Below are 18,495 nucleotides of genomic sequence, written 5' to 3'. Positions count from 1 at the left end.
CCGGGGGAGGAGGGCGGGTTGGGGGTGGCTCAGCGGCAGGACCCCCACAGACACAGTGACACACATCTTCCCCTTCACACCACACCCACACCCCTGCACACACTGTGGCAGGGCGTGCACACACACACATTCACTCCAGGAGATGATGCAGACACAGGCACCCACGAGTCATGGGCTCACACGTATCCTGACACACACAGGCGGCAGCACATAAACTCTCGATGACACCACGCCAATTACAGCCCTATGGGTACACATACGGAAACACACCCGGTCTCATAGCGCTCTCCACATCACGCCTGTTGGGGATATTCGCAGTAATACATCAAGGAACACGGGGCTATACTTGTCACACACACATACACTCATTCACACCAACCCAAATACAACAGGATGGAGATCTTCACGTGCTCCCTCAAAACCATCCCATACCACGCTAAATCTCACAGCTTTGAGAAGGAGGTCCTGTTCCCTAGATGCTTTTCAACAGGAACACGCAAAGGAATGGACACAATTGCTTAAGGGCGCACTGTCTCCCATCCTGAAGCAGGGGCTGCCAGGAGAGAGATGTGCTGAAGGGCTGATTCCTGAGGCATCTTCTCAGTGCCCACGACTCACACCCCCCACCCCCAACGCCGTACAACCTCTGTGGTCACATCCTTGTGGGAGGGGCCATGTCACACACAGATCTTGAGGTAACAAGATGTTAGTCGAGCCCTAGTGAGACCAGGGAAAGGAAAAGATTGCCGGGGGAGCTGCATGCCATGCGTGAAGACATTTGGGTTCATGGTGACCTGAGATGAGTCCACGAGAGGGTTCACCGGAACATCGTTGCCCTCCGTCCTCTAAACTGCTCGCATATTAAGCTAGCAGCCATTTGTTGGACATCCCCTGGGTGCCAGGGGCTGGGGCTGCTCGGGGATTGAGATGTGGCTCCTGCCCCTGTGAGAGGTGCCTCTACAGAGAACAGACAGACCCACAGACAGAGAGATGATAGGCTAACACACAGATGCGATGAAGTGTGAGGGGTGCAAAATTATGGAGTGGTTCAGGAAGCAATGGGTCAGAGAGAGGGAGGTTTAATTTAGATGAGTCAGGGGAAGGCATCAGGAAGGGCTTCACAGAGGAGGAGTTCCCTGAATGTAGCCTTGAATGCCAAGGTAGTGTGCGTTAGTACACCAATGGGAGGCAATTAATTTGATCATCTCCTGCTGTAGACACTACTGTTTACCTTCAGGCCACTCTACTTTTGAGGTTTCTATTGATGGTACCCCTAAGACAATGCTACACCATTTAATTCCACCATCCGTGAACCTGCCTGTGTGTAAGCTTGCATACACACCACACAGCATACTGCTCCCCAGTCTCCTCCTGGGACACCGGGGTCTTCTGATCCCACTGCACATCCCCCACAACATGCACTGGTACTGATTTCAGTCATTTTGGTCTCTGCTCCAGCCAGCTCAGCCCAGATCCTGCACATGACCCTCCACCCCCAACTTCGGGGCATTTTTCAGTACCCTCCCGTTTAGCACCTCTCAGGTCTGTCTCTCTCTTGTCAGAGTCCCATTCCCATCCCTGTGGGGGATTCCTTTCTTTTCCCTACTGTGGCCAAGCACTGAGCACTAAGGGGGAGCAGATGGTGGGGGGTGGCGGCAGCGAACGGGGAAGACAGCAGAGACCAGGCAGGCAGTGAGTCTGTTTTTTTATTCTATACAAGGAGGGAGAGAGTCCCTGGGGATAGAGGGACAGATCCACCCTTCCAGGAGAGGAGCCGGCCCTGCCCCAAGCTCGGCCTCCCTCTCTCCAGGTCACTCCCTCCCTTCCTGTCCCCCACCTGCTGTCCCCACACCTCATCCTGCCATCCCACCCCCTGGGATGGGTTAGCAGAAGGCCTGGAGGTACGGGGCGGGGTGGTGGGTGGGTGGGGGTCTGAGTCCTTGTGAGGCACATGTCGAGAGGAGGGCTGGGCAGGGTGCTGCTGTGGCTGTCAGTCTGTTCCTGGCTCACTGGTTCCTGCTGGGGACAAATCCGGTGAGTCCTGTTTCCTGGGCAGGGAGAGCCAGCCTCTCCGTGTGGGGTATGTCATGTCAGGCAGAGGGGGACCGCCCTTTTGCCCACCCCACTGGCACCTGTGGGGTCAGGGGGCTGTCTTCTGTCAGGCTCCAGCTTGTCGCAGGACTGTGCCCGCCGTGTCCTCTTGGGCTTTAGGGGGGCAGTCCGGCGGCCTGGATCTGGGGGCCCAGAAATGACAGTCAAGGGAGGCCTGGCACATGAGTAGGGCTCATTGGCCGGGCACTTATCCAGCCTGTGACTCATTCCAAGCCTGGGAGAGGGTCCTGATATGGGCAACAAGGTCCAAGAGGCACCCCGACCCCCCTCCAGCCAGGGGGCTGACCTTGGAGCTCAGGTTCCTCTTGGTCCTGGTGTGAGCCCAGCCTCAGCCGGGCTCTGTTCATTCCTGGAGCTGCACTCCCAGCCTCAGCCTCCTCCCTGCCCCCTGGCTCCTGTGGGGGGCGGCGGCCCCTGGGCACAGCCACAGGCTTGGGGGGCCGTGGAGCTAAAGGGGGGTCCTGTAGCTGGCAGAAGAAGGAAAAATGCTGGGTCAGTTAGTCTTTTCACCTCATCCCAGGGCCTCTCCCGTCCACCTTGCCGGCCCTCACCTTGGCATTCCTAGCAGGAACGGTCCTCTCTGGGAATAAGGTCCCCTCCTGGTCCTCCTCTCCTTCCTGAGAGGCTGGGCTGGGGCTCTGGCAGCTGTGGTTGGGGGCACTCTCCTCAGCTGGGGAATGGGAACAGAGGAGAAGCTGCAGGAAAAGGCATTCTGGAGCCAGGACTTTTCCCCCTCCAAGCCCATTTGCTCCTACTTCTCTGCCCTGCACCGCCCCTGCTCTCATGTTTCCATAGCCCTTGGTCTCCAAGATTGTCCTGAGCCCATCACCTTGGGGGGAGGGAGGGGGCACTCTGGCCTAGCTATTCCTCCCCAAGAGCAGTTCCTGATGGGGTAAAGCCAGGGCCCAGGGACTGCTGGGTCCCCAGGCATGGCTGCCCATCCAGGACTGCAGTGCCCCAGGGCCCTGCCAAAGCTGCAGCCTGGCATTCCCAGGACTCTGTCTGCCAGTCTGATTTAGATGGTGAGAGCCTTGGGGAGAGATGCCCTGGCACCCTCCCCCTGCCACCTCTGTGGCTTTACGCAATCTGAGCCCGACTGGGGGTGGGGGGCTACCCGGAAGGTGTTGTCTGCGTGTGTATTTGTGAGGTGTGAGTAAAAGGGACCTGCAGGGTGCTGGCGGCAGGTGTGTACAGTGGAGCCTCTGACTCTTGTGGTTTCCTAAATGAGGGATGGAGCCTCCCTTTAGGTGTTTTAACTGGTCTGTGTGTGGGATGGGATAATCTGCAAAGATGGCCTCAGTGCTGGGACAGCCTTGGAGGGCCAGGAGCACAGGCTCTGCACCACGGACTTGGGCCCTAGCCTTGGGAGGGGAGTGGGGTAGGGGGGCAAAAGTCAACCTCTATCGGGAGATTTGTCTGTGTCAGTGATGTTGGGGAGTCATATCTGAGGTCTGTGTGCAATTAAGTTGATGCCGAGCTGACCAGCTTTCCTTTAGAGGCTCCTTAAGTGAGAAGTGCTCCAACAAAAAGCAAGCATCATATCATAATTTATTTGCCCCTTCAGAGTTCTGAAGACAGAAGGTAAATGACCTGCTTAAGGTCAACACTGGTGGTGCCTGAGCCGGGACTGACACCTGTGGTTTCTGACCTCCAAGGCATGGCTCACGCCCCTTCCTTGTGACACGTTTCTGAGTGGACTGAGGATGGCCTGGCCAGCTACTTTTGGAGGACACTGGAATGTCTGAGGTGGGTCTGGCGCGGCTGGTACTTGCCCACCCTCTTTCCCAGCTGAGGTACAGAGAGAGAGGCCTTCTTTATAGGGATGTCTCTCGGCTGCTGGTGGCCAGAGGTGGCGTCTGCCCCACAGAATTCCCTGGAACCATCTACAACACATTGTTCCTATCTCCTAACCCTTGCTGGCAAAGCCACTTTTGTTCCGTGGGAACTTGCTTTGGATTGGCTTGTTCGTTTCTTTTGGATATGGCTTTGTAAATATCCGGAAACATTTGTACTGTTGTGACTTCCTCACTGCCCCATCATGGTTGTAAGTTTCCCCAACACAGGGGCTGTGGCTTCTGGGTCTTTGGACACACCCTGGGTCTTTAGTGTGGCTGGGCAGGAAGAGGTATTCCATACCTATGTGCCATGTGGCCTCTGCTCGGCGCATGGCGCTGAAGCTTGGCTTGCTGCTTTGGGGTGGTGGTGGGGGCTTCCAGGCTCCGGGCCCTGGAGTGTGGGGAGGGGATGGGAAAGGGGGAAGGGAGAGACACATCAGGAGGGGCCCCTGAGAGAGGGCCCAAGGAGAGGAAGTGAGGGCGACCATTCTCACCTGCATCATCTGAAGAGCGCCGTTTCTGCCAAGCCTGGGCGCTGCCCTCCAGGTCCGGGCCAGTGCCCTGAAAGGACAGCTGAGTCAAGTCATAAGAAAAGTGTCCTCCCCATGGGGCTGCAGTCAACAAGGGACTTCTGCTTGGGTATCTCATGCTGTTCTCCTGGCATTGATCCCTAGACTCTTGGACCTTTCCCCCCCAAAGTGGCATCCCTACCAGCCAAGGGGCGTAAGAAATGGTTTACACGAAGGACGTACTGTTATTTTAATAGTTCTGTGTTTATTTTCTGTGTGGTAGAAAAAAAAAAACATGACTGGTACAACAAACCCATGATTTGAAAAACCGATCATGCTTAGGACCAGAGTAAGTTAAAAAGGTGAGTTGATTGAAAGAATAGATAAACAAAGTAATAGAGGTGGTATGTGGGGAAGGTAAAAATCAGTGGTAATCAAGTCACCAAAGTTTGAGAAAGGGAGCTCCAGAGGTAAGTATTTTTATGACTACCTGCTTGGCAAGGAAGTAGAGGCTCTGGGCAGTAAGGCGACCTGCCTGGGCTTTCGTGGCAGGCAAGTGTGTGGAATGAGCAGACCTGCAGCTCACACCTTCTAACACCACAGAATCTCTCTGCTGGCCCAGCAGGGACGGGGCTCAGAAGGGAAGGTAGACAGGGATCCATAGGAACGGTAGGTGCCTGGGCTCCCCTCACCTCTCGTTTCCCGTCGAAGCTCCAACCCTTGGCTCTTCCCAACCCAGGAAGGGCAACACCATGGACCCTTGGCTGCTGTGCCGTCCCAGGGGCCAGGCCCCCCTCCCCTGGCTCTGCCCCCTCAGTGCCCTGGAACAAGGCCTCGGGTTTACAAGCAGTTCCTGATGGAGAAGCAGCTCTGTGGGCAGCAAGGGAGTAGGAGAGGGCCCCTGCCCCCCTAAGCCTCCAGCCCTGGGGCTGCCCTGCTCCAGCCCTCTGACCCTCCAGCCCTCCTCTGAGGAGTCCGTCCTTTACCCTCCTTGGCATGCAGCACTCCCAGCATGCACTGGGTCACCAAGCTTAGACAGCTCAAGGATGGGATGACCATCCGCTGGGATGACCAAAGTTCCCCAGAACCCTGAGTCCTAGCATTCTCCCATTAACTGCCTGGGGCGGGGCAAGTGGGTGGGCTATGTGCAGAACAGCAACTGGGCAGGATACAGCACCTCACCTCACTTACCATCTTCCTGTGGAAGGAAGGCCCCTGGCTCCCTCCAAATCCAGGGAGGGGGCCGCTCTCCTCCTCTGGGCTCCAGCACGGGGAGGAGTTATTGCCGAGGCTGGGGGGATCTGGGCTGGGGGGGCTCTCCTGAGTTGGGGGTGGGGGCGGGGGTGGAGGGAGGAGGAGCCCAGTGGTGGGGGACCCTGGCCCCCTCTCCCCCTTGAAGCTCCGGGGCCGACGAAAGTGAAACAGGCCTCTGCGCCTCTTCTTCTGGAGTGGAGGCAGCGGCGGCTCCGAGAGGCCTGGCCGCAGGGTCCGTAGGGTCCGGGGGTAGCTGGGCAGGGTTGGGGTGAGTTAGTGACAAAGCCCTGGGCAGATGCAAATGCCAGATGCAGGGTTTGCTCAGGGTCCAGGCTGGTGCCGTGTTAGTGTAGTCCTGGGTCTGATAAACCTCCCATCTTCCTCTCTCACCCAGCCTCTCCTGCTGCCCCGTAATCCTTTTCACTTCCTTCTCAGGGGAGATGGTGTCCTCACCTTCCCTGTCATAATCCTCCAGCAGCTTCCTTCCCCCCATCTCCCCAGCAACTCCTTCCTCCCAGGCATCCCCATCCCCCCATCATTCGCTTAGCTTCTCCAAGTGACTCCATTTCTTTTGGACCGATGCTGGGGGGTCTGCAGGACTGTGACAGAGAATATACCCTCTGGGCCTCTTTCTACTAACTGCTGCCACCCCATCCACCCACCCTGTCCCCACTATCCCATTGTGGTGGTTCACCCTGACCCCTTCCTTGCCGGCTGTCCTGAGGAGAGCCAGAAAACATGGGACGTAAGGGCTGGGTGAGGAAGGATGAGAACATGGGGAAATGTTCCAGAGAGACTGGTTTTGGGACCCTGCCATTGGACAGGGCCATTGGACAGGCCCTCCGTGACTGCTGGGAGGACACAGGAGCCCTTCGCCTGGAGAAAATGGGACTGTGTCTAGGTGCCACACCTGGAGCTTTCATCCATGACCCTTCGGCTGAAAAAGTCCTCCAGCCCCTCATCCAGGCGGGTAGCCATCCCATTCTCCTGACGAGTCCCAGTCACTGGCACCTGCTGGGAGGAACGTCCTGTACGATATCTCATCTGGATCAGGAAGTCCTCCCCACTGCCCCCATCCGCTCAGGGTCTTTGCCTTTGGACTTGGCCTTGCCTCTTGCTGTCCCCATGGAAATTGAGACTTCAGTCTACTTGGGAATTTCCTAAGCTTGGTGGCTCTTGGCTCTGTCCCTCACCCAAATGGGAAATCCCACTGTCTGGCAGATAGCGATTTCCTATCTGGGAAAACTGGATAATCCCATCCTCTTTTTGGTGGCCTACTGGGGCCCCTGCCTGATCCCCCAAGGCTAATGTTTCCGGCATTGGGGTACTAAAGCTAGAACCTCTAGCTGTGGCATTGCTAAGTGAAGTTGGTCCTCTTGTGAGGATGTAGGGACTCACACTGGGCCGACCAGGTCCTGGAGGGGTAGTCCGGGGGGGTCGGGGCCTGCCTTGTGTTTGATGCCTTAGCTTATAGCCATGAGTGGGCAGCTCGGACAGACCCTCCCAGGAGCCACCGCCGGTGGGCTGGCTGCTCCCGAGTCCTGAGAACCAGCCGGGGGGGATCCCCAGGCTTCCCAGCTGGCTTTCCATGTCCTGAGGACTCCCACCTGTGGGCACAGCAGCGTTAGAGGGACCAGCAGGAAGCCCAGGGAGAAAGCAGGTGGGTGAGCAGAATTAAACAGGGACCAGGGCCTGGGAAGGGAATCTGGAGGGCATCAGGTTTGAGGCTGGGGACTCACTAATGAAGGCGGACACTGGCCGGATCTTGCGGCAGCGTTTCTGTTTTCTGATGGCCATGGTGTCCTGCAGAAATGGAGACAAAGGGTGGGCGTGGGCTGCAAGTCCCCAGGGGCCTCATGTGAAGCCTCCTATTCCTCACAAAGCCATCTCTTTGGAGCCCCCATTCCTGCCTCCCTGCCCTTGTGTGGCTGAGGCATTGGGATGAGGGAAGAGGCGAGGCTGGACTGGGGTGGAGGATGAGACCAGGCCCAGCGACAGGGGACAGTGCAGTCCAGAGAAAGGGAAGGGAACAGTGTTCTGGAGGTTCCTAGTTTAGGGTGGGGAATGGGGGGTGGGGAACTCACAATGTTGGTCCCAAGTTCATCATCTGTGGTCTCATCATGCTCATGGTTCCGGCCTCGGCCCCGGGAGGACAGATCCTGCCCTTGGCCTGGCCCCGACGGTGGATCTGATAGTGTCTTTAGCTGGGCCAGGTGCCGGGCCTGGGGAAAGACAGATGTGAACCAGTTCCCCGGGAAGCTGTCCACTTTTCAGGGCTATGGGAGATGGTTGCTTGGGGGAGATGGGATGATGTCGGGTTGGGGGTGTACCTGAGCCTGGCTGGGGTTCAGAAGCCTTACCAGGCTCTTATGGGAATGGTACAGCTCCTGTAGGATCTCGTCCACTATGGAGTTGGTCAAGTAGGTGACGACTGAGAGCTTCACTTCACTGTGGGCACAGGTGGGACAGCTCAGCTACCCCCTCTGTGGCCCCTGAGCCTCGGCCCTGCCCTTCCCCAGATGCCTAAGGGACTGGGCAGCTGGCCTGGCCGTCCACAGAGGTGTCTTAGGTCTCCCTTATGTCTCATAAAGGCATGCCCCATCCCACCCACTGACCCCCAGCATAGGTGTGTGTGGCTTGGGAGGGTGCAAGGGGGAGGAGCAAGGGCACTCCAGACCAGACTCCTGAAGTTCCAGTAGAACAGAGCTGGGTAAATTGGGGTGCTGAGTGAACCCTGCTGGTCTCTGCTGTAAGCCCCAAAACTGGTTCTTCTTGAGCATGGCTATTTCACATGTATGTGTGCTCATTTTCCTTTGTTTTGGTGAGTGGGGGCACCCAGAATGAGAGCTCTGGGTGGGGGTGGGGGGTTGGCAACAAAACTGTGGGGGGGCAGAGTGTAGAACATGCACCCCTACTCATCAATTTTGTCCATGCCCCCCAGGAAGCTGTGCTTTGTTTCTGGGAGGTGATTCTTAGTGCACACATGTGACTATGTGTGTGTGTGTTTGCACCTGTGTGTGCACTGCCAGGCTCCTAAACCCAGGCTCAGCACTTAGATTTCTAGGGCAAAGACCAGTCAGACCCTAAATAGCAAGGTTGCAGTTAGTTAAAGATTTATCCCTTGTAATGGAGATTGTGCCATTCATTATTCATTGCTGATATCTGGGCCCCAAGTCCCTAAGTGCTCTGGGCCAAATCCAGCCCCGTCCCAGTGCCAACCCCCTCCGCCTCTCACTCCAGCTTGTTCTGAATGTCCTGTCCTGCCTGCTCCAGCAGCGCCCCTCGGATGAAGTTCCGGGGCACCGTGACGCGCTCAGCCACATTGCTCAGCATCTTGTTGTGCCCCTCTGCCACTCGCATGGCCACGGGACATAGCTCCTGTGTTAGGCTGACCATCGACTCCAGGATCACCTGGTGTGGAGGAAGGGAGGCAAGAGCCCCAGGGGGGCGCAGGGTCAGGCCGGCGCCACAACGGAGGAGACTAGTCTATTCCAGCTCCCTCTGGTGAGACTGAGGGGCCCACCAACGTTCCAGGGCTGGTTACCAGGCAGAGCCTGGGACACTCAGGCTTCCCCACATCCTGGTCAGTGTCCCTTCCACCCTACTGTATGGACAGGGGAGAGTCAGTCCAAGGATTAGAGTCCAAAGAGGAGAGGACAGAGTTGGGGGCCAAGAGGAAGCTAGCAGAAAAAAATCCAAACCCTGTTTTCTAGCCTGACACACTGGAAGTACAGTGGCCTCAACTCTGCATTTCCTTCTTATCCCCAGTAATTTCCCTGTGCTGACCTCAGCCCTCAGCTTTGAGCCTTGGTCAACACTTTGGACTTGCCTGCAGCTCCTTGTCCACAGCCTTGGATACCTCGCTGGCAACTGACTCCAGCCTCTGCCGTACAGGCCCATCGTTGGCCAGCACGTGGCCCAGCTCGTAGAGGCTGGGAAACAGCTGCAGAAGGAAGGGTTATCAGCGGAGGGTCAGTTTTGGGCTCGACCACATCCCAGGGGGCCCTGGGCTGGGAGGGCAGATGTGTGGGTCAGGGCCCAGATATTCCTGGGGCAGTGTTGCTAGCTTTCCTAGGCTCTCGGTCTGTGCCGGAGGATAGGGCTTCAGAGAGCTCACCGCCCGCGAGTTTTTGGCATCCTTGATGAGGTCCCGAGCATAAAGCAGCTCATCCTGCACAGGCTCCAGGGGGCACAGCCTCAGGGCCCGAACCTCCTCCTGCACTCGGCCGCACAGCCGCTGCAGCATCTGGAGCACAGCCAGTTAAAGTGTCAGGGGGGGTATCCTTGCACCTTCATCTTCCCAGGTGGGACCCCAGGCACCCCGTTTCTGGGTCCTCTGGGGCAGTGCTCCTGCTGTTGGCACTGATGGGGTAGTGGTGTCTCTGGATGGTCTGTTCTCTCTTCTTCTTGGGGTGCCCTTGAATATTCAGGGGTACTCCCGCAGTCCTGAACACTCCTTGTCTGGGGGCCCCCCACCTGTTCTCTCAGGTCTGAGGCCAGACCACAAACGCGCTGTCTTTTGCTTGTCCGCATGTGGAGTCCAGTTATGACAGCCACAGGATGCCTCTTTCATGCCCCGTCCCCTTGGCGTGCCGTGCTCTATCACATCACGCCCAAGCCCCCGCGTGCGGCACGCATGCCCCACATGGCCCAGAGGGAAACGTTTACTTGCTCGGCGCTGCTGGTCACCAGGCCCTGCTGTAGCCGGAAGGCCTGCTCCTGGGGGCACGTCTGGGAATGGTTGTTCCTCACCAAGCACCACTGGATCTGGAAAAGACAGGGTGGGAGGCGTTAGGGCCTGGGATGTGGGCCCTTCCCTCTGCTCTCCTGCCCCCACCCTTTAGGCCTCTACCTTCTGCCAGACGTCCTCCGTGCGCTCAGGGGCGCTGCGGTAGGCTTGGGAGATGTCGCTCACGGGGAAGGACATGAAGCGGAGCGTGTGGTTGCTGTGGGGCACAGTGGCACAGCTCTGGGAGGGGGAGAGGTGAGGAAGGGCCCTTGCTCCCCAGATCCCCCTTGCCGACAGTCTCCCTCACCCTCAGCCTTTCTTAACGTTTCTGTGCAAATAGGTTGAGCAAGCTGGGGTAGGGGCTGTTGTAGCAGGTCCAGGCCCAGGGTCCAGGCCCACGGAGGCTGGGGCTGGGGTCAAGGCAGAGCCCCGTTCTGCTCACCTCTCCAGGGCCCTTGCAATATCCAGAAAGCCCAGGGCAGATGTGTTGTTCCGATCCCATAGGATGGTTCTAGGGAGAGAGTGAACGGTTGCTGGTGACCCTTCCCTCACGCAGCAAGCTCTGGAGTCCTCCCTTCTTTCCTGGGTGATGGAGCTGACTCTGACCCTGGGCCTGAGGGTGTCCAGGAAGCTGGGGTACAGAGCAACGGGGCAAGCAGGGAGGGCGTGTTGAGGGTGGGGGCCGGGGCCCCAGGTTGGGCCAGCTGTGTGCTGCACCTGAGGGAGGAGTTGATCTGCAGGGCCTTGGACAGCATCTTGGCCCCGATGTCCTCCATGCCATTGCCGCTCAGGTCCACCTTGGCCAGGCAGGTGTTGCTGCCCAGCGCATTGATGAGGATGCTGGTGCGAAGCTTCAGTCTTGAGTCTGCTACCGATAGCGACTGCAGGGACTATGTGGGCAAGAGCAGAGTTGGGTCCAGTCCCCGCACCCCCTGCAGCCCCTGTCACCATGGGTCCCCCCCAGGCCCAGGCACTCACACAGTCCTCTTCTTGGATCAGTTGCACCAGCTTGTGGAGGATCTCCTCCAGGGTCCTGTGGGGAGTCAGGGCTCAGAGCAGGAGGGGAGGGGCTAGGGTCATGCTACTAGAGGAGCAGGAGGTGACTTGAGCAGGGAGGGACCAGAGGTAATACAGTGAGCCAAAAGGGTATGTGGATGGTGGAGTGAGGTCTGGGGGTATGGGGAGGGGGCCTCACTTGGCCTTGACATTGAAGTTCTTGCCCAGGAACAGGTGCTTGAGGGACTTGTTCTTTCCAAGTGCGGGCACCAGTGTCAGGAGGTCGGAGTCAAACCCTGGCCAACAGATGGGAGAGGTCTGGCCTTGAGGCCTGAGGCTCACTGGAGTATCCTCAGGGGCTCTCCTCCATGCCCCACTGGTCCCCAGGAAGGAAAGTGCCCCTACTCACCATTGTCCGACAGATCTAGGCTGCCCACACAGGTGACAGCCCCCAGCTGCTCCTGCAAAGCCTGGGCTCCTGCTGAGCGGAGCTGTGGGGACACGGCGGGGAAAGCAGGGGTAGGGGGAGAGGGCACCTTTAATGCTTAGAGACTAGAGTAGTCACCCTAGGACTCAAGGACATTCTAGGTCGCAGGTGTGAAATCAGGAGGCCCCTTCTCCACACCAGATCCTTTCCTAAGGCTCTCTCCCCTCCCTTTAGCCAGAAATATCTCCAGGCCCTGACTCTGGAGATAGCTCTCTCCTGCCCTCTGGTGGGAAAGTCTGGTATCTCCCACCCCAAAGCTTTCAGTGGGGAGACTATAAGCTGAAAATGACCTCTGAAAAGAGGGACACAGACTGCAGACTAAGAAGGGAAAGTGGAGGTGTGGTCAGGTCCAAGGGCCACAGCGGTGCAGCACAGAGGCAAGATGGAGCCAGGGGCTGAGGAAGGTCGGAGAAATGAACAGTGGGGCGATGGGTAAGGGACTGGCAGGAGCCTTGGGGGAAGGAAGGCTCACCTCACAGCTGCTGAGGTCCAGGTGCAGATCACTGAGGTGACTGTTGAGGGAGAGGCCCTGGAGCAGCGCCCTGTGGGAGGAAGGTCAGCAGGCCCACCTCCACCCCCACCCTCTTCTCTCACGGTTCCCACTTGGACTCCCCCCAACCCTGCACCCACCCGACCTGAGGGCCTCCAGGGGCAGCCTCGTGGCTGACAGGTTGACGTGGCTCAGTGTGTAGGCGCTGCTGAAGAACTGCTTGAAGGCTGGTGGGGCCTCCCGGCCCTTCCTGCGGAGACTCCTGGGGTCAGCAAGGGAGGGGGATGCCGACGGCTCACCCCATCCCTCCCTGCAGCCCTTGTGCTCCCACCTGTGGGAGCAGCTGTTGCGTGCCAGGTTGAGGTAGGTTAGGTGGGAGCAGCAGCCGTGGAGCAAGGCTCCCAGAAGCTGTGGGGAGAGACATGGCGGGTCTCACAGGGGCTGAGAGGGGTGTTGGGAGTGGCTGGCAAGGACTCCTCCCTCCCACCCCATCAAGGTCCTGGCTCATCACCCTCAGCAGGCAGTCTGTGTGAGCCCCTCTGTGAATGCTCACTTTGCCTCTTAATGTCTCAGTGTCCCCCTCTGTGGAGAGTGGGTCTACTCCCTGACTGACCCCCAAGAGTGGTGGAGAGGTTCATGGGCAGGGAATGTAAAACCAGGGCTACCAGGGGCTCCTAAGGTGCCTTGTTCAAGCGAGAGGGAAAATCCTTTCCTCCTGACGGGCTCAACCCTATGCCAGGGTGCACAGCTGGGGAATGGAAGGAGGGCCAGCTTTTAGGTACAGCCAGCACAATCTTGGGCAGTGACCAGGACAGCATGCCCCACAGGTGTGAGCTGTGGGTGTTGCTTTGGAATTCAGCTGAAGTTGGAGTCATCCCATCAGCTCTGCCCACTCAAGGCATGGGCAGTGAGGCAGGGACTCATGCTGGCCTCCCTAAATCCCCTCAGGCTGGCTCTCCCATCACCAACCCCTCACCAAGTCAATGGCGCAGTCGGTTCCTGCCAGGTCCAGGTGCACCAGAGCATTAGGCTGGGCCAGGAAACTGTAGAGGGCCTGGGAACAAGGACAGAGCGGCTGCCAGGGAACAGGTGATAGAGCCCCTCCACCCCCAAGCTACAGGGCAGAGATGCCCAGGTCCTGAAGCCTTAGCCTGCCTCCACAGGGCTTGAGCTCTGTTTTGTTGACTCACATTGGCCTCGTCTGTGGCGAGCAGCCCAGGGTTCTTGCTCAGGTCCAGGTATCGAAGGGAGCTTGCAAAGGCTGGGTTGGCCCCGAAGGTCTGGCCCAGTGCCTGGAGCCCTGAGCACAGCGGGCACTGAGCTGGACTGGCCCCCTCCCCACCTCTTGGACACACCACCCTACGATGTGGCTTTCCCTCCCTCAGATCCCTGGGATGTTATGTGAGTGTGTTAGTACACCTCTGGGACACAAGGCTCTGGAGGGTGCTGGAGGAGGAGCAGAGGTCAGAGGTCAGGGCCCCTGGTGCAAGTACCTCGAGGGGAGATGGCAGTCTTGGCCAGGCACAGTTTGGTGAGGCCAGTGGGGAAGCAGAGGAGCTGCTGACTCAGACTGAGGAAGCCTGGGGAGTGGAGAGAGAAATGGGCCAGTGAGGGGCTGGCAGTGGGCACTGGGGGGTGCAGAGTCAGGGTGGGGGCTTGAAGTGGGTACAGGCCTGGGGTCAAGGACAGCAGTATTGGGGCAAGGGCTGGCATCAGGCTGGAGAGCCCCTGTTCAGCTCCGGGTTGGGCTCTGGGTGAGGACAGGGGTCTGTGTTGCGGTGGGGGTAGGATTCAGGGCTGGGGCTCACCCTTGTCCTCGATGGGGTTGTGGGACAGAGTGAGGGCATGCAGCACACAGCTCCCGTTCTCCCCAAACACCCCGGCCAGCTTCTGGACAAAGTCCCTTCAGGGAAGGGGAGGAAGGATTTGTTTGTCCCAGCCCCTGGGCTTCCCCTCTTCGTCCACCTGCCTGCCTGCATGGGGCTGCAAAGGTCAGAGGCCCCCACAGGTGGGGACCAACTTGGGACCTGCCAGGGAGCTTGTCATCACTCCGAAGGACCTGGGAAATTGTGTCAAGACAAAGCCAAGCTTTGGGTCCTTGAGGCTAGAGCAGCGCCCCTCTGCTGGGTAGTTTATAGAAGAAGGGGATGGGGCAGGGAGCATACTGGGAGAGACCATAAAGCTGGGGCACCAGGAGGCTTAGGTCTGAATCCCAGCTTGACCATAAACTTCTGTGTGCCCTTTTTGGGCCTAAATCCCCTTTTCTATAAAGTGAGGAGCTGGAGGAGATAGCGTGGAGACCTGTACCATGCTCTGAGGTTCTAAGACTACATCAGTGGGGCACCGCTGCCCAGGGAGGAGGCTGGCCTCACGTCTTAAGCCCGGCGTTGTCCAGCACCAGCTCTTCGAGGCTCCCCGACTTGCTCAGGGTATGTAGCACCTGTTCTAGCACTTCAGAGCCCTAAGGACAGAGGGGGTTTTTCTGATCAGGAGCCAAAGTGGGCGCTAATATCTGGCCCCTCCTCCCACTCCTCCTAGTCCCTACCAGCCGCAGATCCTTGCAGTAGAGTTTGGTGAACCACTGGTTGTAGGCCAGGGCTGCCACCATTAGGGCCAAGTCTCTGTGGGCAGATTGAAGGGGCAGGAAAGTGGTGAGCAGAAGAATCTAGGGATGGGGTGATTGGGCTGGGAAAGTCTAGCCAGGTAGAAGGCAAGGGGCAGTAGAGTTGGGAAGGTAGAGCTGGGGTCGTAGGTAGGACTAGAAGAGAGAGCCTGAAAGGGCCAGGGTCAGGCTGAGGCTGGAAGGGTTCGGGGTGGGGGGATTGAGTCTCTGCTCCATCTGCTTACCGGCTTTCCAAGTGGCTGAAATCCAAAAGATTGAACTCCCGGTTATCCTCAGCATGGTAGATGGTGTCCACATCCTTGGAGAGGTGGAACTGGCTCATACCTGCTCCCCACCACCCCTGCCCTCTCCCTCTGGGTCCCACCTGCCCACCCGCTGGCTCCCTGCCCAACGTACCCATTGCACCTCCTCACGGCAGTGCAGCCCATTGTAGTCACACAGGGCAGCATAGGTCTCGGAGAAGCCACCTGTGGGGCAGGACATGAGCAGGCTCCATGAGGAGTAAAGGCATGGGGAACAGGCTTGGGGTTCAAGGAAAGGTCGAGGTCATTTTATGTGGCCAGTGTCCTGGGTTCCTACAACACCATGAACCTCTGAGGTCTGGGAGCTATGGAGTCCTCAAGGCGGGCAAAGACCCAGGTACAAAGGACTCTGGACAAGGGCAGGGGGTTTGAGGTTCCACTTGCATCAGGTCTGCCCCTGCTTACCACAGACACTGTGAGTGGTAGATGTGGAAGTCTCAGAGTTGGGGGACGTGTCTCGGGGCCCTTCGGGGGTGTCAGCATTTCCACGCCGGATTAGACACCTGGAAAATGAACATCCATCCCAGATAGGGGTGGAAAGAGGTTGTCAATTTTTTCCGTTATAGCTTCTGGGTCCCCGGGAAGAAGCAGGAGTGGGGACATAAGGGCTCTTCTCCTCAGTGTTCCGGGAGCCCAGGGCCAGGGGAAGGAGGGAGAATTCTCCTCGTTGTTTAATTCTTTGAGAGATTCCTCCTTTGCCACTCACCCCGGGCCAGGGCAGACCTTGGAGAGGGCAGAGCTCACGTGTCGTGTCACCTGGTCCACGCTTTCAGCCGATGGCAGCCGCATGCTCACCAGGCCACGCTCCGTCTCCACCAGGATCTGGAGGAAAGGGAGCACCAGGGCCTCAGACATCAACTCCTTCCTCCTGCTGGCCCCAAGAGCAGGGCCCAAGTCGTGCCACTCACCTGGTTCTGACTGAGCGTGTTGAAGGCGCGGATTTCTAGGACATTGAAGGAACTCTCCACCTGTGTGTGGGGGGCACAGGGATGCTCATTTTGAGGTTAGGGCCTGGCTGCCTGATTCTGGAGGGAGTATGGTGGGTGCACCCCTGCTCCTTAGCCCATCTCACCTTGGCTGGGATTTTAAGGGGGAAGAGGTGGAGGCGCCAGGAGGTCAGGGCCTTCAGAGAAAGGAAAAGAACATCAGCAGCAAATTGTGGCTCCTGAGGCCTAGGCCTCCTGTCCTCTTCAGCACCCTCAGCCTGTGTGCAACCCCTGTCAGCAGTGGCCCTTTGCTCCAGATGTCCTCCCTCTCTCTCGTGTCCCACCCTGGGCTCCTGGACATCCACCCAGTCCAGCCTGCCCCCTTCCTTAGGCTTCGTCTCCTCTGTGCCCCTACCATCCCCAGTCCACCCTGCCTCCCAGTTTCCTTGTTCCCAGCAGCCCAGCTCTCCCTGATTAGGCCCCCTCTGCCTGCCCCTACCTCCCCAGCCTAAGCCCAGTGCCCTCACCAGAACTCGATCCTCAAACTTCTTGGGCTTCGTCTCCAGCTTCACCCGATGTTGTTGGAGTACAGCCCCTTGGCTTAGACACCTCCTGATGCTGTCTGTGGGTGGGTGGGGGGCCTGCTCAGAGCTCCCCCTTACCCTGGCCACCCCTACCTCCCCAGAGTTCTCCAGGTGTGGGGTCAGATGAGAGGAGAAACAAACAGAGAGAGCTTTCCTTCTTGGGTGGCTTCTGTCTTCCTATTGGAGAGGAGGGGGGGTGTGGAGAAAACTCTGGCTCCTGATGTTCCTGAGTCAGGGGACAGTTGCTGAGTGACACTGTCTGTGGGAGGGTGTGTCTTACACTTCTGAGGGTGTGAAGGATTTTTCCAACCCATGCACTCCAGCAGCCATTGACACATACATAGTGAGTCAGTGTGTGGGGGCGTGGGGGTGTCCCTTTGACTATATTCTGGGTGGTCTGTGTGCATCTGCCTTTTACTATGGATGTGTGCCTGCCTTCTGAAGACACCAGGGAGCCTGTGTGTGGCTTTGGTAGGAGTGGATAGGTGAATGAGTGTGCTGTGCTTGTAGTTGTGAAAGACAGCTCTGCTGTAGAGGGTGGGGGTGGGAGGCGGGGGGTTGGGGGGATGGCGGTGGTGGTGGCTGTGAGGAGTTAGTGTTTAAATGAGCTCAGTACCCAGTTCCTAGCAAAACCACCCAGATATCCCAGTGTGTGTGTGGGTGTGTGTGTGTGGTGGGGGTGCCGTTTCTTTAAAGATGTGTGTACACACACATCTGATAGTGAGTGAGTGAGAGTGTGTGTGTGTGTGTGTGCGCGTAGGTATGGGAAACTGCCACGGTGCAGCATGCCTCTGAGTATCCTTGAACGTCCTGGTTTCTGCGTGGTCTAGCCTGTGCTCCCCCACCTGGGGCAGGGGGCGAGTGATGGTTGTGGTAGTGCGGGGGGGTCGGGTCTTGGTCATGCAAACAGGAGAGACCTTGAGGTGTGGGCGTGAGTAGGGAGAAGGGGCAGGCTAAGACCGGGGCTCTGGGAGGCGAGCTGCAGAGACCCTGCTCTTGGTTTTGGCTCCAATCTGGGGCCTCTTCCCCGACTCCCTTCTTTGCCCCACTGGTCTGGGAGCTGCGGGGCTGCCGGAGGGGCTCCCAGGGCTAGTTCCGGGGCGGGGCCGGGAGGAGGGAGGGTGCAGAGCCAAGAGGCGGTCAGGACCGGGGGCAGCTCCCTTGGCCCGGCGGGGCGGGCCGGGCCCCGCCCGGCGGGGAACCGGGGACTCCCCCGAGGAGAGACTGGACACCTCACCGATGGATGGGCCAGGATCAATGAGAGTCAGCCCCAGGGATCATCAGGGGACTGCACCTGTCACCGAAGATCGGGACGGGAGGCTCTGGAACTGGAAGGTCCTGACAGGGTGAGGCGAGGCGAGCAGCCAAGGATGCTCCGGGGACAGCGATACCCCGAGCTAGGATGCAGGGGCAGGGAGCTGCCTTGGAGTCGGAAGGCATGCGGCAAGGGGACGGGGGGAGGCACCGGGAATGGGGTGTACCGCGGGAGGAACGCACTGGTCTGGGATGCTCCGGGACGGGGCGTCCCGGAGACCACCGCAGCCTCGTACCTTGCAGCTCGCGGGTGAGCTCCGCGCTGGGCTTGGCCATGGCGGCCGCTGCTGCCGCCGTTGCTGCAGAGGAGCCGCCGCCGCCGCCGGGGAGCCGC

General features: G+C 58.6%; 1 protein-coding gene across 3 annotated transcripts; it reads right to left on the bottom strand.

Annotated features, from left to right (window-relative positions):
• Window positions 1–1,938: 1,938 nt before the first annotated feature.
• Window positions 1,939–18,452, bottom strand: CARMIL3 (capping protein regulator and myosin 1 linker 3; the record flags this gene model as incomplete). Of its 3 annotated transcripts, none has more annotated exons than XM_080808535.1 (40): window positions 1,939–2,016; window positions 2,133–2,234; window positions 2,387–2,579; window positions 2,664–2,782; window positions 4,249–4,338; window positions 4,442–4,508; window positions 5,149–5,277; window positions 5,648–5,963; window positions 6,621–6,721; window positions 7,109–7,317; window positions 7,450–7,513; window positions 7,795–7,932; window positions 8,071–8,158; window positions 8,946–9,121; window positions 9,540–9,653; window positions 9,828–9,956; window positions 10,379–10,477; window positions 10,563–10,656; window positions 10,882–10,950; window positions 11,157–11,329; window positions 11,418–11,472; window positions 11,635–11,731; window positions 11,845–11,926; window positions 12,395–12,464; window positions 12,558–12,662; window positions 12,744–12,820; window positions 13,389–13,466; window positions 13,603–13,712; window positions 13,906–13,992; window positions 14,221–14,315; window positions 14,785–14,873; window positions 14,958–15,033; window positions 15,260–15,333; window positions 15,432–15,502; window positions 15,743–15,840; window positions 16,044–16,159; window positions 16,246–16,305; window positions 16,410–16,460; window positions 16,791–16,885; window positions 18,398–18,437. In XM_080808535.1, the coding sequence occupies 40 exons, from the start codon at window positions 18,435–18,437 to the stop codon at window positions 1,991–1,993; spliced, it is 4,122 nt and encodes a 1,373-aa protein (XP_080664661.1). The 3 variants fall into 3 exon arrangements, with proteins under 3 accessions (XP_080664661.1, XP_080664660.1, XP_080664662.1); XM_080808534.1 differs by having other exon boundaries at window positions 1,991–2,019; window positions 6,621–6,724; window positions 18,398–18,452; XM_080808536.1 differs by having other exon boundaries at window positions 1,991–2,019; window positions 2,127–2,234.
• Window positions 18,453–18,495: the final 43 nt, after the last annotated feature.

Source organism: Martes martes, assembly GCF_963455335.1.
Source record: "Martes martes genome assembly, chromosome: 7".
Classification (NCBI taxonomy): Eukaryota; Metazoa; Chordata; class Mammalia; order Carnivora; family Mustelidae; genus Martes; species Martes martes.
Note: the sequence above shows the minus strand (reverse complement) of the source record. Positions and strands in the feature narration are given on the sequence as shown.